Genomic DNA, 24,021 nt, shown 5'->3' with positions numbered 1-24,021 from the left:
CCCGTTTAAACTCAAATGGCATGTCGGGTGGGGATCATTCGGGATCCTCGGAATGAGAATTTCCTCACCTTTGAGTATTGTGGTGTAAATCAAATTGTTCATCAATTTACTTACCACCAAACTTGTTCCGTTGCACAGTTTTGGTTGGTATAAGTTTCGAAGCATGATTACTACAGAACCAATATTTAGTTGTAAATTGTGCCAGGTACATCCAAGGAGTTTAAATACTCAATTGGATAGTTGGTGGCATTCATCTTCATTTGTTACACAGTCAACAGATTTGAAAGAATGCAGTGTACCAATGATCTCATTCTGAATTATGTAGTTTAAGTCATCTACATCTTTATTCTTAGCTGCCAAAATTGCTCGCTCACTCAACCATTCATTATTTTTGAGGTTAGTAAACGATGTTTGGGAATACTTTGTTGATGAGTTCGTCTTTCGATGAGACAAAGTTACAGATATTCCGAGGAAATGAAATCAATCCGCTCGAATTTCGTCGACAGGTACTCGACATCACCGATAGTCAACAATTATTTAGAGAAATCTTCAGCAGATGTATCGTTCAGCAATGCAACTCTCATGTTTGTTGTCAGCTGAAGTTTCCTAACATAGCGCCATTAGATTCGATGATTTGAGGCACAGCGTTTATTTTGTCAGCAGCAGTCGAGATCTGGGAATTACTGGCAATGTTTGGCGGAAATCGCCAGACAGTAAAATAGTTGCGCCTCCAAAACATTTTGAGTCGATTTACGTAGATCTTGCAATGGTTAGGTTAACTGCTTCCAATGCACGTTTATGCGCTATTGTGCATTCGTGTCCAGATGATGATCTTCGATTCTGATAAAACTTTCGCCATAGCGGAGCGCTTTGTAAAGTTGCACGTTGGTTCTTCAATATATTGAAGATTTAACGGCAATTTTAATGCAGAATGTGCCGTACGACATCCTTCTAGCAATGTGGCTGCTATTCCAGAAGAAGCAACTGAAACTGCACATGTTGGATCTTGCACGAACAGTGGCTAAAACTACTGACATGAGGAATGTCTTACCAGTTCCACCAGGGGCATCCAGGAAAATAGAAAACCACCATTTCCATCATCAGTTGCCTTCATTAATGTATCATAAAACTTCCATTTGTTGGGGATTCATCAGGGGTACATTCGTTTGAACTTCTAAATCTAATTCCTGGTGATCATATTTACGTTTCCGTTCCAATTCTCGATTAAATGCGTCATTCATTTCACAATTTGGCACTGGCATTCCTAACCTGACTAATAAACTACCGCATATGAGATAGCACATGTCTTCAATCAAAAGCAAGGCCCTATTATGTATCTCCTAATTCATTTCAAGATTGGGATTTCTTGAATTGACACGAATTTGATTGTAAAATATCTTCTGCCATATTATCCTTGTATTTGTGCCACAGGTTAGATGGGTTCGATGGAAAGCATGTCGAAATGATGACAGCAAATAATGTACGTATCTGACTTGGAGATGCAGAGATAACTGCTTTGAATTGTAAAAAATAAAATTTGATTTGTATTATCTGGATAGTAAAGTCTATACTTAACAGTGATTGCAGAAAACAGTTGAAACAAAAATTTGCTGTTTCTCTTAAGCTTATTCTATGCTTTAAAACTATAAATGTAAAGAAATTTAAAATGGTAAATTAAATGATATAAACATATATTTCTTTTGTTGCATTATATATGTTTACAAAGAACAGCTGATTCAATTTGAACAGGCCCTTTCACTTAATAACATATGTTTGCTGTAATGCATTTCTTACGGGTATTTCCGTAACTTTTAGACACCAGTGGGGCGGAATCCTGAATCGGGAACGGGATAAAAAGTATCCTATGTGTTTCTCCCAGATCTTAGCTACCTCCCTACCAATTTTCAGCCAAATCGGATCAGCCGTTCTTGACTTATAAATAGTGTAACTAACACGACTTTCTTTTATATATATATAGATGTATCATTTTAAAGGTATGATAAACAATCATTCAAACACTACTTAGTTTTTTTTCTTAAAAGTACATACTTTTTCAGTATTTATAAGAAGAAATAATACAAATTTCGTTATTTTTTTCTTATATATTTAAAAAATAAAAACCAGTTGTATGCTTATCATTTGTGTCTCTAAAATTAACCAAACCCCATTATTCCGCAATTAAAAATAGGTTTGTATAAAAATTTATGAAGTTAACATTATTCTTGTAAGAACACTCGAACACCAAGATGACGCTAGCCCACCCATTGCTGCGCTATGTCAAAACTCTGTTAACTTTCTGGACAACTCTTGTATAATGGGTCACTGATTAGGGAATATTCACTTATATTATTATGTACTGATTTCTTAGAATATAAAGATTAAAATTATATATAACACAACATAATGTTAAAATTTTTGCTAATTAAAAAATGTTTTTTGTCATGCCATTTAATTAAAATAGGCCCATCGCCATGGGTACAAACACATATCAGCGGAGAGTTAAGAAACATTACAAAGACCTAAGATAGAGCCTTACAGGCAGCCAGTATGATTTCACAATATGAATTAAACATTTTCAAAACATTGAATAGTTATTTCTTTTTAGGTCGATTGTGATAGTATTTTTTTTATCAGATTAGATCCCATTCCTCGATCCCTTTATTTTTCCATTTTGTTAAGTAACACTTGTAATTTCCTGCCCTTAAAGTCGATATGCTTTAACGAGTCACATAATAGGCTATATGCAATGTACACAAAACACACCAAATTTATAGTAAAATCTCACCAAATTGAGAACGTAATACAAAAGTTAAAAATGGGTTAAAAAGCTTAAAATAATTAAAAAATAGGTATGATAAAACTTCTGGGTTTCGCGGTACTAAAGATCATTAAAGGGGATAGAGGATTAACACAAAACAACAATTAGAAAATAAAACTTAATTTAATCACTAAACTCTAATCGGGAGACGATGTCTTTTACGGCGTTGGTAAAAGTATGGTTGGAATTATTCGGGTCCATAAGTATCGAATGGAGTTTATTCATGTAGCTGTCGATGTTTTGAAGAGTAGCAGTCTCTTTGGTACCTGGAAAAGATTTAAATTTTTAATATTAAGGGTATAGTTTAAAATTTAACCTATTATACAATATGAGTTAAGTGTGTACTGAAATTATACAAACACATGTAAAGGATAAAAAAATTGTGTTAATTAGATTCTGTGAACTCAAGCAGTAGGTTTTTAAGAAATCCTATACCAGGATTTTTAGGACCACAATATGTAATTTATCAATCAGCACAAAAGGCTGAAATCTGTGACGGGGCAGTTTTGAATAAGGCTTATGATAGGGTGCTCAAGGCGCCTGCTATTTCCTGCCATTGATGTCGACTCTATGGGTAATTCAGTTACAACAGTGGTTTGGACGATCGCAAAAGCCGAATTTCAGCAGAGAGTAACTCAGATTACGAGAAATACCATTTATTTTAAATCTTTAGGTCAAATTTCACAAATTGCAGAATTTGAGAAGCCAAGATCTTCCAGCTCCTACATAGTCAATCATTGGTTTTCGTTTACTGCTGCGCAAACACATCCAATGATTGCAAAATTTCTGACTATTACAAGCCTACAGGGTCGTAGGTGACTCTTCACACAAATGCGGCATTCGTTGAATCTCCTAAACCACTTTTTTATCCGAGTATCACTCATAAATTCGCCACAAAAAGGTTCGTGTACCATAGATATGATCTCTGAAGCAGAACTGTCAAGTTTGTGGAAAAATTTTCAAACTGAGATTTTACTGTACATATACCAAAACGTACAAATAAATCTAAAACTGACCAGGCAGTGGCAGGTTGGAGAATCCGATGGCCAGTGTGGACCTGATCTGCTGCAGGTGTTCCTGCAGAATGGTGTTGTTGCTGTGTTGCTGTTGTGTTTCCACAGTCAGTTTGTCCACCGCAGCTCTCATGTTCTCCATGTGCTTCTGTAGAATTGCGTTCTGCTGCTCGTAGTCCGTGTTGCTCTTACGCAACTGTCGTAGCTCAGCCTCCCGAGCTACAAAATACAGTAATGTGTATTCCACACTATATTCACAAAGAATATATTTATGACTAAGTACTATACTACATTGTTTTACTCAAACTTACACACTCTTTATATTTACAACTATTTACAAGTCTCTAGTAAAAAAACTATCTTTATCAAAGGATAATAGGATTTCTGACAATTCACTAACAGCTTGAAGTCCAGACTGGAAAAAATGAACCAAATAGTCAAGAGTACAAACAACACACCTGCACCAGCAAAAGTGGAACACTAACTAGAAAATCAATGTCAACCACAGCAACCGGGTGAACCTACAATATTACACAAGCATTGTGTGATGAAATTTCACAGCTTCAGCTTCTCAATGCTAATTAATTACACAAATGTTATTAACTTGTGGTACCTCATTTATTTACAAATTTCAAAACAATCCCTACCGAAAAAATAAGAATATATGCTGCTATGTTGGTGATATAAAACTTATTTTAGTGCTTCAATCTATTATAACTTTGAAATCAGTTGAGTCCACAAAATTAAATTTTTACAGGATAATATCTTACTTAGTACTAAATTTCAGCCAAATTTCAAATTTTTATTTTTATGCCCAACAGAGATGTTGAACTTTAAACTTTTGATATTTTGAAAATTTTACGATTTTGAAAATTTCTATTTAAAACCCTATTCAGGTTTACAGTTTGAAACTTTCAGAACTATATCTAGCAGATAAAAAAAAAATAACAAACACAGTCATTTGCCTTCTTGTATAAAAATGTTTGAAAATCCATTTTTGTAATCTTGTTGCGTTAAACTTTGAACAGGTATTTAGATTTTTATTTTTAGTTTTAGATGCACACTCATAGATCCTTAGTTTAGATCTTTCTGAAGAGATTGGTTTTTATTTTAATGTCCTAGGATGAATAGAAGCTGAGATATTTAATTTAACACAGGAAATAAGCGTTCAACAATGAAAAAATGGCCGCCGTCCCCTGAAAAATTAAAAAAAATTTAAATAATTTTATTTTTGTACTTCCAATGAATGGGACTTTCAAGAATAAAAATATTAAAAATAAAAAAATAAATCTTGAAGCAACCAAATAATTTATTTTTGAACCACTTGATAAGAATTAACCTTATCAGCATTTTCTATATGCAAAATGTAGTACGAGAGATTTATAAATCAGCCATCATACAAAATGTATAAAGCTGCAGTCCATTGCAGTACCTTGTTAGTTTTATGTGAATGTTTTACCACCAGTGTAAGAGGATAGATTCCAATCCTCGAAACAGTGTTATACATTTTGTAACATGATGGCAAATGTCTGAAATCCTTTCAAACAATCCATCATCAATATAAAACCTTTAAACAAAGAATCTTATCAACTTAAACAATTGATAATCAGGCTTAAAGTTTATTTGGGATGTTACAATTCTCAAAGCTCAACTATTTTGGACATTATTAATTTTTTGTAGTCTTGAGACTAATTCCAAAACAGCAAAGCACTAACAACTTGTAGTTTATTAGTGTAGTGTCATTTCCTTACCTTTGTTATGATCTAAAAAGTCTTCTGTAAATATTGGTATGTCAAATCCGGTAAACAAATTTTCAGGCTCTTTTTCTGGTATCTCCTATTAAAACAGAAGGTGATTAAAAACAATGAATTAAGATATTAAAGAATAAAAATATTTATCAGATTTAAAGAAAGTATGCACAGTAATCTTATTAAATCTTGTTTAATCTAATTAAAACTTATATTATCTTTATTGATGATTGGCTGATGATATTTCCCAGAAGATAGTTTTCTACAACTTATATCAACATAAGAAACAAAGTCAAAAGCTTCTTGAAATTGTCACTTATATTCGTGTAGGCATTAAATTAACAATTCACAGAATTATTCATGCCAGACTGCATACATCAAAATCTGCGTTTTGCTTGAAACACTGAAGAAAACATACAGAGAAAATGTGTTAAAAAAGCAGCTTGAAGAGTCACAATTGTTATTATGAAGGTTGTAGAAAAAACATCCAACTACAAGTTCGCAACTGTCCATGCACACAATTTGCAACAATACCGCAAACAAGCATTTACTATAATAATATTATACTTTGGTTTTATATATTTCTTTTCAAAGTTTTCAAGTTTATTGCGGTTCTAGTATGTTACTATAGATTCTAATGACAGTTCATTTATATAATCTATCATTTGAGTTCATTTATATAATCCATCATTTGAAAAAAAACTGTTTGGTAGTACATATATAACTTTATCAAAAGTGTTCATACAGTGTGGGTGTACAAGTGTGTATGTAACAATGTAAAAAAAGCGTTTTAGTCAGGTCGGTCGGTTAATCAGTCATTTACAACCAAATCTACCTTTATGGCTATACAAAGAGTAAAAGAGCTTAAAGAATCTAATAAAAAAGTTACTGAAGTCTATAGAATGATTGATTGATATTTTAAACCTGTATATATGCAGATTTTTTTCAGACATAGTTTAAACACTTGAGTACTAACTAGGTGAAGGATATTTGCCATAGTTCAGTGATACAAGAAATCATTCACACTACATTTCAAGATCTGCAATCTGATCTCTTCCTCAGGTAGAAAACTAACCTTCATATCCTCTGTACAACTAAAGTTTCTGACTCTATGTTTAATGTTGTTGCATTGTAAATAACTGTTTTTTTCAATTAATCAATGTATAAACATAATCTTACAATTGAGAATAGAAATAATCCACAATCACGTAAACAATTTCATTTGTACTCACATCTTCCTGGGACTCCTCCTTTTGTTTTCTGTTCGCTTGTTTCTGGGTAAATAAGCGATAGGCCTCGGTTTTCTTGTAAGCACTTAGCTCTTGTAAGTAACGTTCCCTATCTTGTTCAGCTGCATCCAAATATTGCTAAAACATCATTGTTAACTGTGAATTAGTTGGCCAAAATAGGCGACTCCCCACAAAGTGTATGCCAAACACACTTTCTACTTATAACTCAAATGTTTTAAGTACATAAACAATTAATTTAAATTATGGACAATTTGTCGTGATCTAAACATAGTCAAACTTAAAAAAACATGCTTTTGAACCTAAAACACATTATTTTTACAATATCGCACAGTGAAAAAAAACTGAAAAAAACAAAAATTTAAATTTTTTATTGGTTCGCTGCCATAAACCAATGTTACAGTAAATTTTTTCTATATGCCATTTGGTACACAGCAATTGTGGAATTACAACAAAAACAAGAAAAGTGCCTTTACTGATTCCTTGTTAATAAATGCAAGTTCTTCACATTTTTCCGATTCAATTTATTTCATTTAACTATTACTGATCCACAGAGACAGAAAGTGTTTGTTAATACAGAATTATCTATTGATTATCTATTTCTATCCACTGCAAATACAATTTTATTCTAATATTCCTCATGGGTATACCAAACATTGTGAATCTTTTCTAATAGATCACTTACTACATAATATGACTTTGTTATACCAGGAGTGTAGTACGAACCCGTGTGGAGTTTCAGTCTTCCATTGGGTGCCTCCCACTGATCGGTATTGGTGAATTTAAATAAACCAGGATGTACCATGTTAGCGAATTGATAAAAAAATTCTGTCCAGACCTAGAGTCTTCCAGCCTCAAGAGTTAAAACTCATAAAGTTCCCTCTTTACTGATCAAATAGAAGAAAAAGAAATGATAGGATCATCTGATGTTGGAGACCTATACTTGGACAGTTATACAGGGCCAGAAGACAAACAAGAAAAACATTTTCACAAAAAAAACCTGAAGGTCCCTAAACCATTTAAGGTCCCCAGAGCAGACAAGCCTGTTCCTTGAGTTACTATAAAGAGGAACAAATGTGGTATTATACACCAACTGTGACTTTCGGAGTAAAATGTTATTTAGAGTACATCCGAAAATTATAACTAACAGCCTTAGTCATATGGATTGAGAAACGGACCATTATCTACCAGTGACGACCTCTCTCAAATTTTATGGACAGAGAAGTCATAACTCCTTCATTAAAAAATCTAAATATTATAAAAGAACACTGGATGAATGACATGCTCATCAGACAGTCCCCTCATAACAACAAGCAGTTTGAAGGTTATATGATGTCCAAATTTTATGGGAATTGGCAAAACATAATGAGGTGATGTGACAGACCAAGAAGAGACAATGGAAACAAGGAGAAGGATAAATTGGTACGGAAAGGGTCAAGATGCCTCTTAAAGTCTGGAACCTCAATTTGTCTCGTTAGATTAATTAAGAAAGGGAATGTGAAGAAGTGGGAGATGTAAGTTACAACCTCATTATGGCAGAACACAGACTGACTAAAACAGTCAAAGATATTTATCTAGACCATTTGGGAAGAAAGTACAATGACTGATTCTGCCCAAAAAAAAATGTCCATCTGATCAAAGTGTTTACAAAGCCAGAGACTCGTTGTACAAAGTATATAAACTATTACTCCTTGATACAGATAATTTGGAAAAAAGTACTCCAAGGCAATGCCTGATTGGAGATACTCTCTGTTTAAATTATTTACTTCATGGCTTGAATACAATGTGTACTTATTAATACTTCAAACTTTTTATAAACAAACACTGCTATTTTAAAATGAGAAAGAAAATAAATTACTTCTACACTCATGAGTGTGCAATTATTGCATTCCACATACACACATCATCATCATCATCATCATCTGACGTTTCCGTTATCACGGGTCGTCGTACACAGCCTCCTCCACTTTTGTCTGTCATTCCAGGTCTCCTCTTCCTCCACCTGCATTTTCTGTAGTCCCCTTCTCTCTATGTCTTTCCACACTTGATCCTCCCATCTTCCTCTCGGTCTTCCTCTTGGTCTTCTTCCTCTTTCCTCCTTCTCCAGTGCTATTCTAGGCATTCTATTATCTCCCATCCTCTTCACATGCCCCATCCACTGTATTCTTCTTCTTTCCATTGTCTCTTGCAGTGAAACTACCTTCAATCTTTCTCTGGTTATTTCGTTCCTTATTCTATCTCTTCTTGTAGTCTTCTCTATCCCTCTTAAAAATCTCATCTCTGCAGCTTGCAATCTGCTTAAATCATTTTTAGTCCACGTCCACGTCTCTGCTCCATATAATAAAATTGGTTGGAAATAAGATTTATACATCAATACTTTTGATTCTTTCCCAATGTTCCAACTCCACACAATCTTTTTCACCATATTGAAAAACTTTCCACTCTTCCATATTCTGTTTCCTATCTCTTCTCTTATTGTGCCCCTATCTGTTATGATACTTCCTAAATAACAGAAATTCTTCACCTTTTCAAGTCTTTTTCCTTCAACTAACACGTCTTTGTTATTTCCTTCCCTACTCTCTACTTTCATTACTTTACATTTTTGTATGTTCATCTCTAACACATACACACATACATCACAAATATATACTTATATCGACATACATGCATATACACATAACCATGTGTATATTACCCATAGTACTTCTTTGGTGCAACCCGACATAATTAGTTTTGTAAAAAAACAGTTCTATGAAGCTATCTGTTGTATTATTGACCTTTTCTAATCAAATAGGCTATGCATTCTTTTATGACTGCTTTTCATAAAACATTTTGAATAATTTATTGGTTATGAAACATAATTTTCTTCTAACCAAAATTCCAAAATAAAAGATGTAATTTTTTATTTTGTTTCCAAATATTCCTAGTTAACAAGGAAAATGTGAATACGAACAGAATCAGATTCTTACATCTATATTAGACTTTAGTTATATATTTCATTAGCTTCAATATTACCAGAGTTTGTATGTCTCTACATTATTAGCCTTACAGACATAATTTGAACTAACTGTAAAATCCTCATATTATTAAATTGATAAAAATACAAACCTAGTTATCAACACGCAATAAGATGACAGAACATTTCTTGGTATCCAATGATTTTCATTCCAACACTTACAAAAAAAATGGTAACAAAAAAAACTTTTGTTTGAAAAAATTAATAATTATTCTACATTTCTTGCACTTAAAAACAATACCAAACACAATGGGATTTGTGTGTGGTGGTTTATCTAATATGAATTTTTGAACAAACTGGCCAAAATGAGCTTTGGGCTACAGAACTTTTCAACAAGCAGATCTAGGATTAAAAAATAGGATTAACATTTTTCAAACCTTGATATAAGAATAAGATCAGGACAATAAAAACTGGGTGAAACCAGTTACTTTGGCTTATGGAAATACCTGGAATGGCGAAAGTTTTGGGTATTACATGTATGTATGTTGAATGTGCTATGTCAGCATCAGATAATATTTCTTTTATGCAAAATAACGTGTCACACATTCATATATTTACTTAGGTTTCATTGAATAATTTGTTACAGATCAACATATGGTGTGTCCCAGAAAGAGGTTTACAAGTTTAAGCTTCCATGACATGCTCTTTTATTGGCTGACCATTTTAAAACTTTACACAAATTTAAATTTAAATTTCAAGGTGTTGTGCAAAATTTACAACCCTCTCGTGTTTGTAGAAGCGTAATGATAGTTGAAAGAATATTATTTAAAATTAAGTGCAAAAATGATTTAATAGGTTCACAAAATACACTGTTATGCTGCAAATGTAATTTGCTGGAATTTTTAAAATCTGAGAATACGAATACGAATAAAAAGTTGATTGTTAACCCAATTTATTCAAACTGAAACCCATCCACAGCGATATACTGGTAACGGTGTTGTATAAACCTCTTTCTGGGACACAACATTACTAAAACAAAGATTTCTAGTACAAATTACCTGTTTCTCGTCTGTAGGAAGATTCATCCATTCACCCGCTAAAAGTTTGGTTATTTCTGCAAATGGCAGATTTGGATTTTCATTTCGTACAGTATCTCTCCTATCATTCAGAAAACGGATGTAGCCTAGAAACGGAGGAAATCATTACAGAGGTGATACAAAACAAAAAATCAGAATTAAATGACAATTCTAAATGAGGCAATCCACTCACCTGTTAATGGTTGTCGAGGAGCAGTGTGGTCTTTAATTGTCTTTTTCCTCTTCTTGCTTTTGGTAGCGGAACCTTTCCTTGCTGAGCCATTTTCCGGTTTTTCCAAATTACTTGACACACCTGTAATTAAAGAAAATTACATATTAAAACAAAAATCTACCTTGATTCCAATTATTTGTTCCACATAACATTTGTACAAATTAATGCAAAAGTATCCACAAATTATTAGTGCTCTATCATGGTATTTACATACAGATAGTGTAATATAGGCCTGCAATTAAACGTATCATGTTTTATAATGAATGGTGTAGACTATATTTCATAATCACCAAACAACAAGAACAGTCCAGAAAACAGTAAAGGTAACAAATCCACTCAAGAGTTTTATTTTGTAACAAATTGTATAGCATTCACTCCAGTTTTGGAAGCTTCCAATGAAGACACAACGGATAATACTATTTGCAAGTAGTGGACACTTCACATCCATTTCACATGTTATGATCTTTTTTCTATATGTACCTTCAACTTCATTAATTTCTAATATCTATTCATACAATAACAATCCAGTTCTTATATTGCACTAATGAAAAATTGTAGCCAATATTTTGTTTTAAATCATAATGAACATGTATATATGAAGTATTACGTACAATATTTTTATTTATTCATCATCCGATCGGTGTGAAAACCTGCATAAGATCATAGGCACCACTGAGCTCACGGCTGGCCAGTGAGAAATGGATGAAACATTACTTATGCATTGCCATGGCACATCCGTGCCATAACTGATCGTGTCACGAAAGCTCTCACATAGCTCTTCATGTCACCATGTGGATGAACTTTTTCCGTAACAATAAATTTGTAATGTGTGAAAAACACCTACCTTTACTTCTTGGGGAATAATAAATTATTGATTAATGTTTATCAAAGTTATTTTTGAAATATGAGTGACATACCTCATTATGGGTTATTTTGTTTAGTGCAATATTATAACTATAATACTTTTTATTCCACATAATGTATGATGGGTGTATGCGTATATACAGGGTGAGTTAAAAGTATGGATACACTCTGTTTAGTTTTTGATGGATAAAGATGGAGGTATGGAACTCGGGACACCTTTCTATGCAATATAAGTGAACTTTTACAACTTTGTCCATTTCTCCAAAATGGGATTTCTGAGGGGTGGCTCAAAATTTTTAAATTTAAAGACCCATTAAGTGACACCTTATTTGAAAGGTCTTGATAAAAAGAAGATTGACAGGTTATCAGTAGAAAAAATGTGAAAAATTATGTGGCTTAAACATATGCAAATTCCACTTTTTACTTTTTACCACAAATCCGTATTGCCAGAACTATTTGATCTGGATGCCCTTGAGAGCTTCCTGTGAGAGATAGAATTTAGATGTTTTGTAAAAACACTTTATAAATGTCTGATATGCTCGGTAATCCTGATACTACGATTTCTGGCTTATAGTACATTGCTGTCTTAAGAAATCTAAAACATGTACTGTAATAAAACGTGACAGTGTCATGAAATGCTATTCACGTGTCATATTTGAAGGAAATCATTCCACAGTTTGATTTTTGTTATAATTTTTTATGTATCATGTTTGCCAAAATTATACTACAGTATTTTTTATATTTTAAACAATAGTTTTCATGTGTATCTTTGTGTCCATTTACTGTAAGTGTATAGGGGCATACTAGTGTAAATAACAGATTTTAAAAAGCATATAATGTGGTGTCGGTGAAGTGGCTGAAGAGTGAAAGACCTACTAGCCTATTCGGCTTGAATACGAAGCTGTGCACGTCAGCGCATGTGTGAGTCAGCCTTGCTTGGATGCACCTGGCTCAGGTCCCCCACTCAGCAAATGTCGGTGGCTCGGGAAGTTCTGATCCCTTCCACAGCAACTACTAATTATCTTCGCTACAACCGATTTTACCAGGGCTCCCTTTGGATTTTTGAAACATCTTACTGCAAATTTTGGTACTTTGGGATTATACCAACCACATCACCAGTATGATGAACACAAAAATATAAATGTATATAAACAAACATGATAGAACAAAAAAACAACTCTTTAATTACAAAATTACAAACTTACAAGGCATTTCCAGGTATTGTTGTTGCTGTTATCTTATCTTTCTCGAGAATCCCGATTACGGCAGGCCGCGCGGCATCACAAGATTATTTAATTTTTTTGCACAGTACATAATTGCCTTTCCATTACAATTCAACTTATATTTCTGATCAGCCCCTCTAGAATTTGATATTTTACTGATAGGTACTATCACGAGGGATGTTTTTCTTTCGTTGACATTAGCGCGGGGCAGCACCGAAAGGTGCTGTTGAAGCCCGCGCTGATGGCCCCGAAGCACTCGCATTTTTGGGTGGCGGAGTGTGATCAAGAATAAAAACAAGTTTTGTGTGTTTTTTTTTCAATAAAGAGTTTAGTTTTTGTGTTTGGTAATGTTTGTTTTTGTTGAATTTTTGTGTTTGGAGAAATGTAGGGGTAAAACACGGAAGTACAACAAAGCGACGCACCAGCTGAACGGGCGGCGAGACTCTGCAATCACGTTATCTACTAGACCGCTCGATTTTGACCTCTGTCTGAGGATGGGGAGGGGTTTGCGATAAAACAATTCCTGTTTTATATTGACGAAATATTGTTCTACGCTAATCTAGTAATCAGTAGAAGCAAAATGTCAAATAACGATTCATGTCTGGGTGTGGTCGGTATAATCCCAAAGTACCCAATTTTTGGCCTGCGGTAGAGCGCACTCTTAATCTTCCAAACTCTTGGGTTAAAAATACTAGTCTCATCTGTTACCCATGATCAAAATTATAGGCCCAGGGCTATAACGTAAAACATTCAGATTACTTGTGTTCACTCAAAAACTTAATAATCCTGTAAAGAAAGGGTAAATCTGTCCTCACAATGTGAAATAGTGTTTGATAACTATGTATTTTGAGGAAGGCTGAAGATCTTAAATTAATAACAAACCTGATGTTGAATCCATTGGTTGATCATTTGACTGCTCTGTTTTTTCAATCTCTTCAGTTGTTTCCATAACTGAGAGATCACCAATGTTTAAATATCCTGCAAAACAATAAATACAATTTTATTCCTCATTTATAGATATGCTGGAAAATAGCTATCAGTGTAATAGTGCACAATTTGAATTTTGGGAAATTTTTATTTAAGATTGAGCAACTATTTTTTGGCTTTCATAAGCGAAACTCACATTATGTTCCAAGTCGTCTGAAATTACACACACGCTTGACACTGTGAGATCTTTGGCAGGCTTTTCACAGGTGAAAATTACCACTGGGTGGAGTATACAGCTGTCTTGTGTCCAGTGGTAGCCCTGTACTTCATGCTGAATAACATGAATAGTTTTCACTGTTCAGTATAATAACACAACAGCTTTGTCTTAAGCTGTGCTTTTGGGAACTCTAAGATATTTTTATTGAGACTTTGTTATACAAAAATGAGGAAGAAGTTTTACAAGACTTTTCACGAGATGGTTAGCTACACATTCATGAAAGTGAACTGTAACTGAAGCCTGCTGTGTTCAGTCAGTAGTTACCACAGTTAGTGCACTGTATGTAATTTCATCTTCTTGGTCCTATTCTTAAAATTTTCCAAGTAAATGTTTCCTAAGAATTTCACCTGATGAGCCACACTTACTGAAGTGTCAAAGCAAACAGGCTCTATTGTTCTTTGGGCAAACTAAGTAACTTAATCCATTAAATCATAGTACATTTCTTCAATGTCGCAAGCATCAAGAAGTAAAACTACATTTTGATAGATTGCACAAACGCAAACAGAATGTGAGCCTGGAGAGCCTATTGGCACACACCATTAATTTGGGGTGCAGCAAACAAAATTTTGAAATTCTAGTTTTTGAAGTAAGGTATTCAAACTTAAAGGCAACATAAAGGTCATTCCGGTTCCAAAGCTTATTTTTCTTTATAAATATGCTTTGTTGCGCTAACTTTGTCTTCTTTCCCTAGCATAATACTAGAAAATTCATTATTTTGGTATAAATTTTTAATCACAGCTTCTTAGTCTAGTGATTTTCATTTTTTTAGTCAGGTAAAGCAATAATACCTTTCTCTTTAAGTAGTTCTCGTGCTTTACGAATTGAATACTCACTACCACTGAATCCAGACTTTTAAATAGTTAATAGAATCCAGACTCAAAATTAATTAATCCAAATCAGCTGAAAATATGGGTAGTTCTAATTATAACATTGTTTTTTTAATTAGCAAGCTCACTGCCATAGCTTACACAACTAAATGTTCCTAAGATCTCCAAGTCAGACACTGTGATGCTCTGTAGTTGAAATTGGGTCTGCCTTTCTAGTTTTCACTTATCATACAAATTGGAGTGAAGTAAATTGTCTATTATTTTATGACATTAAACATGGCAAAACTCGTTTCAGAAATAGGCTACATTCAAAATTGTTAAAAGGCAATGTTTTTTCCTTCCTTTTTTCACAATTTCTGAGGGATTTTTCATATTAACTTATGGCTTTATTTTATTCAACTGCTAATATATTGCAGTCAAATATAATATTGTAACAAAATTGGTAGAATCCCAGAACTTAGGGTTTAACTACTAGCCTAAATGTTTAGTCACTAAGATAGTTGATAGAATGTTAAGATCTATTCTCATCCTAATTTGTTTATTCAATGTGCACAAAACAACTGTCTACATATAAGTTTACCTTTCAATTCATGAACCCTAATATATAGGATATTCCAGAGATATTTAAGATGACAGTAACCAGAATAAGGTTATGTTTTCAAATATAAATTTAGTATTAGTACATTTTCCCAAATGTACAACTAATTGTATAACCTACAAGTTAATAATAATATACAAAATTCAGCACAGTTCATTAAATTCATAATAATCAACAATTTATATAACAAAAATGTATTAAAACAATTTTGTTGGTTAACAGTGTTCACCGATCGGCCAACAATTCTTTGCTTTTATGTGAGAAGAACTAGTATGTAAACTATTATGAATTCTTGACATTGAGAAAATACTATAATAAAATTGTCAATACCTACCAACAAAAGAAATTACCGTGACAAAGAGTACAGCAAACACGGATTTTATTTGAGTAAACTTCCCCTTTTCACTAAACAAATAACAAACACATCAACAACATGAGAGCCGCAATCCGCAATATGATTCAGTTCAGATTCGACTCGACTAGTCGATAGTCGATTAGTCGACTGCTAGCAAACGTGAGATGCGTTTGCGATGAGTACATAAACCGAGAGTACAATAGTTTATTTATTAATTTATTTGACGGAATAACTCATAATAAACCTTATTTAAACAAGAATTAATTAAAGATAATTAACAATGCTATCAAACAGTACTAAAAAGAATATTGCTAAAGCGATATTACTAGTTAACAATACCTTAATAAATTGATGAAACAAACAATTAAATTAGATCAATAACGCAGTTGCCAAAACCGAATTCAGAAGTTTTTATTTACGATCTGTTTGTCACTTCCACTTTTGATCCCATAAGTAATTATTCTTCTTTTGCAAATGTGGTAAAAATACTGGTTAGGTGCTTGTACGCATCTACTAATCCCCGTTCACAGTAATTTCATCATATGAGATTAATTTAGGTGCAGTATGACACGAAGCTTAAAAGAATTAATTTTTAACTAATGAAAGTTTCCCCTTAGGTCTTATGCTAAAGTAATATGTAAATAAATCTCAAACAATATTGCACACATGATTCAGCAGGATGACTTTGACGACTGGTTTTGCGAAGAAACAAGTTGTGGTATGTGTTTTAATCCTTAAAGACTTTATTACTACATAAACATCGTTGGTATTGTATTGGTTTTATTAATGTACTACCAAACCACCCTTCTCAATTATAATATTCTACAATTTCGTCAAAGCGTCCTTACTAATTTCTAAAGGGTATTTTTATACTAACACCCTGATCCATTTGTAAAAAAAAAACACAATATTTACAAGTAGCTCTTTGTTGCTGTTTGAAAGGAGAGTCAGTGACATTGTTCCAATTTGCTTTTTTTGAGTACGGTATATTTTTTGTAATCTTTAATTTGTTTGCTTCCTTATTCCAGGGAAAATTAGTAATTTGAAGGAGGTCCCTGTGGCTTCACCAGTAGCGTTGCTTTGGAATTCTGACTTCAGAACTGCTATGTAGTTTCGCTTGAAGAAGACGTTGTTCAAGTGAAAGCAGACCCCAGGACTCCTTCAGACTTTTAAGACTCTATAAATGGGCGGGAACGTGAATATATCCTTCTCTCAAAATAACTACCTAGATAATTGACTCTTACCTAGTGAAAAAAACAATTCTAACTACTCTTTCCTATTATTTAAAAATGTACTAAGACTTGCATACTGCCACTTAGTATACTAGGGACTTTATCAATACGGTCTACCAAGATGAAATTTTAGGAAAAAATAACAAGAGAATTCAGAATAGTTGAGAGTCTAAACTCTGTATCACCTACAGTGATATCAAACATACTATTATCCGGCTGGCTTCTTGTTGGAAAATCAACTAGCTGGGTTCTGGTTGTATTAATACGTAGGTTTCTTCCGAGTAGTGAAGCAAAAAGCTCCCATCAATAAAGACCTGATTCTCAACCTGTAGACTGGAATATACATTTGGCTGTGCCATTCGCAAAAAGAACAAATAACACAAGGACCGATCCCTCTACTGACAAGAAATTTATGGGAAATTTTTTTGTATAAATTCATCTTAAATGATTATCAACAAAGAGGTCTTAAAATCTTACCCCTATCATTAAAATAAGAATGTATCCAGTTTAAACTCTTTCCTACAAGCTCAAAACAATCAAACGACATCTAATAACAAATCATAATCAAATACGTCAAAGACCGAAAACTGAGATCTTCCCCATAAACACGTTCGTTGTTGTTTAGAGCTATTGTGAGATCTGGTAGAAGACAAAATATAGTATTTTTGGACTTTTTGCAGTTAACAAGTGCTGGATTGCACATTTGAGCTCAATGAATGTTATAATTTCGAGTTATCTATGTGAAGATGTGTTAAAGTAACATCAACATTGTGTCATCAACATACTGGACAAGCTGTTCACAATCCACTTGTATAAATAAGCCAATATTTTTTTTAATATATAAGAAAAGTAGCGTACTAAGTATGGATTCCTAAAGGACGCCATATTTCAGAAACTGTTCTATCAAATGTTCATATGAAACTTCTTCGCAATTCCCAAAGTCCTAAAGATCTGCTTTGAACTAACATTTGTAAGGAACCTTAGGAATAAATAAATAACTATTCAATGCATTTTATGCTAAAGGAGTTTTTTTAATACAAAGGCCGTACACTTTTTCATACAACTAACCTACAAAAATTTAACATAAAAAAATAATATTAACTATATTGCATCAGTTGCATCAAATGGCCTTAAGATAAACAGAACATTTTCAGTTTTATTTTCTTTAAGATAAAATCCATAATTTTGGAATCATACAGATGCATTGGTCATAACAAAATGCACAGTATAATTAAAATTAACAATACTATCACTTATGCTAGTGAAAGATGTATCATCAGCGTACAGCAAAGTGTTTGTCTTAACATTACAAGATAAATCATTAATATTGATCAAAAAATAAGAGGGCCAAGAACTGAACCCGAGGGTATCCCTAACTTGATATCAACATCCTGTAACATACAGAATTAATTGAAAACTGAAGAGCATTATCCAAGCTACAACATTAGTCATATTTTGAAATGAACTACATTGAATTAGATTCTAGGCTGCTTTACATTTATTAAAACTCTGATCAATGAACAAATTATTACAATTAAGTTTAGTCTCATATGTTTTATGTTTATGATTAATTTTCAACTCATCTAATCTATTTTTAACATTAGGACTGCTGATCAAACGATATAAACAGTGGATATTCAAGTAGTAAATGTTTATACCCTCTAATTCAGGTGTGTACCAATCTTTTTGCTTTTACTAGACTTGTTGTCATATAGATAAAGATCCTAGACGCTAAGTGATGGATGTTTCTATAGTACGTAGTTAGTGTAGGTAATTCTCATATACAGTACAGGTTGTAGGCTTTAAGAGGTCAGATTGTTACAGCAGCGTTATGTGCACTTAAGGCTTTCTGGAGCTAGGTTGCTTATTGCCCGTAAGTTTTATAACGCTTGGTCCTATGAATTGCAACGAAAATCTGCGTAAATATTGTGGCCAATGATCCAAAAGGTCTTTTTAAATTTACTCTTTTCAAAATGATCATGTATATTATTTTATTCTTCAGAAATATACAGAATGCATTATGTACAGAAATAATGACGAAGTTTAAACCCATATTCTAGCAATTTAAATTAGAAAATTAGATGTATGGTACAATACCACAATAACTGTCTAAATCGTACTAATTGGATTTACAGTATTAGGTCTTTGTAATCAGTATACGTTATTCTATGAATTCCTAGGTATGCAGTAGGGTAATATTGATTTCACCTGATACTTTATACTTATTTCAAAAATCTCTTCATGAATGTGCCAATTAATTTATTTATCACCAAAAATAGCTCTGTTAGAGCAGGTGACTTAATGTTATATATTTGGGCTTATTACTTATGGTTTGCTTCCAAGTTTCATGTATTAAAACACAGTTTGATATGTTTCTTTTAAGATTCCGAGATCTCATTCATCGAAATTAATGCCTAATATATTTATTTCTTTCCATCCAAATACTTTAAATGAACTTTCTAAGATGTTTCCTTCTGCCTGCAGATTATATGCATTTAAATTAGTACTTACACTTCTTATAGTAATTGTTTATGGTATACAAATAAAATAAATTTAGTTTTTCTAGTTTTGAGAAATCAAAACAATATTCTTTATTTTACTGGCTACATTACACGATAACCACAACTGAACCATTGTCATATGTTTTGCGTTAGATTTTTTGTTGCAAAGTGTAAACGGTTGTGCAGATGGAGCTACACGATTGGTTAGGTCCCGTCATTGGCTGAAATTTGAATCTTGAATAAGACAGGAGCCGTTTGCGAAACAAAAGTCAAAACGAACCAGTTTTTGCTTGCATGCTGTTATGCCATATTCACATTTAAGAAGAAGACGCGGGTATCAGTTTATCGAACAATTTCTCGCAACATACAATTAAATATAAAATAATAATTAATACATTTTAAGTCTTATTACCGTTAGTTAAAATATTGCAGGCAGTTTAAATTAGTTTCGTGGATCTCAAAAGATATGTCTTCCTTCGCAAAAGCCAAGATACATCGTTTTAATGAAGAAACAAGTAAGTTATCACTTGATTTAAGTCAGTGAGCGGTTTTTATTTCCATTATTCACAACAAAATTACATAGGAAATGTTAAATGTTACTTATAATTTTACAGGATCTTGTGTGTTTTCATAATGTATGCATAATTTAGCCTAATTAAAAACAATTTCCACCTCACATTAGGTCTTTAGATTCTATTAATCTTGAGTGTGTAAATTGATTAGTTTGTAGCCAACTGAATAATGTCTTTGGACAAACTGTTACTGAAGTGGATCTGGCTGTTTCATAAAGTTTATTGACAACTTTGATGAGTTACTTGGTCCTACATTGAGAGATTTTCTCCTGTTTTGAGGTCTATCATTTTTGTTTAATTTATATTGTCCTATTTACTTCTTAAACACATTGCTGCAGTATAATAAGTGGCCACTACCACAATCGAATCAATATTCATGATCTGAACTACCAAAAACAAATTGCCGAATCAAATTATGTTACAGGTATTTCAAATAACAGTATAGCCTACTTAAGCCTAACCTGTTTTATACAAAAAAAGTAAAAATTTAATGATGAATAAAAACTAGGCCTATCAATTATGTATATTCATAAAATGTAAAAAATAAAACCATGAGTTAGAGTAAGATAAGGTGACCTGGTTTTTATATTGAAATTATCAAACGATATTTAATTAACTTATTATAGCTATTGATATAATCAACCAATAGTAATCCATTTGAACAATACTAAAATCATCTGCATCATCTGTACACACATTTTAATATTCTAAACACAATTTGTTCTATAATTAACTTCTTTTAAATAAAACAAAATAGTTAAATTTAGATAACTGTACAAAATAACACTAAAAGATTATTTACTGTGTCTTTCTCGGTTTCAAAATGTTTGTTTTAGTATTCCGCTTTCTTTATTATTTATTGAAATTTTGCAGATCATCCATCTTGATGTTTTGTTTGATGATTGGTTAGCTTTTAGGTTTCTTTATTATTTATGATATTACATAGTTGTTTAAACTATTTCTATTAATTTGTATCATGTGACTTTAATTTAGTATTCTATATAAATACATTGATAGTTATGTTATTCAATATATAAAGTATATATAAAGATTGATATAAAAACCCGGTCTGCTTTTCATACCCTGTCCAAACCATATAACAACCTTTTACTAATTTTAAGGATAGTGGTGTCTTGTGACACAAATATGTGCATTGCCATTGTACTTGGAGCAGTTACTGACTGAAATACTGTACAGATTTTACTGTTTTTGAATTAATTTTGAACATTGTGCTTATTCAACACATTAAAAAGAGCAGGCAATGATAATTTTAAATAGCTTGTAGTTAGAATGTTTTTTTTTATTTGATAGTTTAGGTGTTTCTCAGACATCGATAATATGGTACCCTTATTTGATTGTGGTGGTGGCCACTTGCTATATTTTACCCAAGCCAAATTCCCTTCAAAATGTCAGCAAAACATGCAAGTGAGACTTTTACTGTTTATATATATATATATATATATATATATATATATATATATATATATATATATATATATATATATATATATATATATATATATATATAGGTTAATTGTTTAATCTAAATATTTTATAAAAATATATCTAGGCAGAATTATAATAAGTGGCCATTCAGATCGTCCAACGTGATCTAATGTCATAAAAATTAGATGTGACCTGAGGATCGGAAAGCACTGAGCGGAAATGCCCCAGACCAGTGCAGACTTAAGTGGGGCAAAATCCCACACTTCTGGAAAAAAAAATAGAAAATATCCCTCAAAATAGTAATGAAAACTCAGATTAAGTGAGCATTCGTAAAGGTTATCTTTAACTTTGGTACTACTAGTAAAATATTTATATAACCTAAACAGCTCTGTACTAAATAAGGCGTCTGCCACAGTCAACTTCTTAAACTACTGTACAATAACTGTCTAGCTTATAATACATGTAGTTTAATACTCTTCAATCATTTATTTTCCACCTGATATCATATATCCCATCCCATTTTGTGACATGTTTTATTATTGTTTCACCTATAATAGAATACCTCTATTATTGGGCTTGGATTATTTTATTTATTATTAATTAGTTATTCATTTTCTTTATTGAATTCTATTATATTATGATGAAAGAGAACACTATAAAACATTGTGTCTCTCGATGTTCTGGTTTATGTTTACACATTATTTTAAATCTAGTTCCTCATCTTTTGTTACTACAAGTACAAGTTTAGATGAAACATATAAAGAAAACTAACATCTGTTTTAACTCTTTAATTCTAAATTTTAATGTTTTACATATTTTTAACACATATTAAAGCCCAATTTCAAGTTCAAAATTTAAGAAAAGGCAAATTTGAAATTAATATAAAAAATCCATTTTGACGTTTGTACACCATTTAGTGTTATTTTAATTTTTTAACAGCACATTAATTACTCTTCACAATTCCTGTTTAATTTTTCGTTAATGTTACAATTGGGGTTGATTCAGATTCAGATCTTTATTGTCATTAGGTAACAATGGTGCAATAGACATGGTCAAATTTTTACAATTATTGTCAATTATTACAACTTAAAAATCTTTCATACTCTTACAACAACTCTCTATCTTATAACATGGACTCATAAAAAACTGTCAACAAGCAGATATACAGTACAACAATTATTTAACAAAGATAAATCAACAACATCAACATAACAAGATTAAAACAAAAGATCAACAAATACACACAAATAACAAGGTAATAAATAGAATAATAAATACTTAATATTAATTAAAAATCAACAACTAAACACAAATAGCAAAATAATAAATAGAATAATAAATACTTAATATTAATTAAAATCTTAAGTCACTAATATCACAGACCAGGTACTCATCAATGCTGTAAAAACACTTTTCTTTTAGCCATTTGCTTAGAATAATTTTAAACCTATTAATACTAACTTCCCATGCACTTTCAGGTAACTTATTAAATAATTTAATTTTCATGTATATATGGCTCATTTTTGTTTTCTGTAGCCTTATAGAAAATTGGTCAAGCATATGTCTCTGCCTTGTACTATAATTATGTACATCTTGACGGTTTTGATAATTACTTAAATTTTCTTTAACATTCAGTACACAGTTATAAATATACATACATGGTAAGGTCATAATTTTAAGTTCTTTAAAAAATGGTAAGCTCGAATTCCTATCACTTACATTTGTTATAACTCTTACAGCTTTCTTTTGCCATATAAAAGCTCTTTGTGATTCATTACTGCCTCCCCAAAGTGTTATTCCATAGTTTAAGTTACTATGAAAGAATGCATAGTAAGCTCTTGAGACTCTCTAAACTTACACAATTTCTCAATTTACGGAGCAAAAAAACCACTCTTGATAATTTTGTGGAAAGCTGGTTGACATGACTTGACCAGCTAAGGGTACTATCCAAATATAGCCCAAGCAACTTTACCGGCCTAAAATTACAATATATGTCACTATTTAGAGAGAATACAATTTGTTCAGTTTTGTTCTTGTTTTTACTGATAAATAGTTTGCCTGAAACCACTCAAGTGCTATCCTCATAGAGGTCTTAATTGGGGCAAACAA

At 32.2% G+C, this 24,021-nt stretch overlaps 2 protein-coding genes across 4 annotated transcripts in view; one reads left to right on the top strand and one right to left on the bottom strand.

Moving 5' to 3' along the window:
• Positions 1-2,922: 2,922 nt before the first annotated feature.
• LOC124355348 (high mobility group protein 20A-like) lies at positions 2,923-16,760 on the bottom strand. Of its 3 annotated transcripts, none has more exons than XM_046806455.1 (8): positions 16,501-16,760; positions 14,060-14,155; positions 11,052-11,171; positions 10,841-10,965; positions 6,812-6,946; positions 5,583-5,667; positions 3,835-4,050; positions 2,923-3,084 (listed from the first exon to the last, which is right to left on the bottom strand). In XM_046806455.1, exons 2-8 carry the CDS (start codon positions 14,124-14,126, stop codon positions 2,942-2,944), a joined length of 891 nt encoding a protein of 296 aa, XP_046662411.1. In that variant the 5' UTR covers positions 14,127-14,155; positions 16,501-16,760; the 3' UTR covers positions 2,923-2,941. The 3 variants fall into 3 exon arrangements, with proteins under 3 accessions (XP_046662411.1, XP_046662410.1, XP_046662412.1); XM_046806454.1 differs by lacking the exon at positions 16,501-16,760 and adding an exon at positions 16,141-16,275; XM_046806456.1 differs by lacking the exon at positions 16,501-16,760 and adding an exon at positions 15,789-15,907.
• Positions 16,761-20,160: 3,400 nt separating this feature from the next.
• Positions 20,161-24,021, top strand: part of LOC124355347 (hyaluronan mediated motility receptor-like) — a 29,789-nt gene continuing 25,928 nt past the window's right edge. Inside the window, exon 1 of the mRNA XM_046806453.1 lies at positions 20,161-20,409. Within this exon, the coding sequence (XP_046662409.1) occupies positions 20,361-20,409 (49 nt within the window). The 5' untranslated portion in view covers positions 20,161-20,360. The remainder of the gene's footprint in view (positions 20,410-24,021) is intronic.

The sequence above is a fragment of the Homalodisca vitripennis genome, chromosome 2, assembly GCF_021130785.1.
Source record: "Homalodisca vitripennis isolate AUS2020 chromosome 2, UT_GWSS_2.1, whole genome shotgun sequence".
Lineage (NCBI taxonomy): Eukaryota > Metazoa > Arthropoda > Insecta > Hemiptera > Cicadellidae > Homalodisca > Homalodisca vitripennis.
Note: the sequence above shows the minus strand (reverse complement) of the source record. Positions and strands in the feature narration are given on the sequence as shown.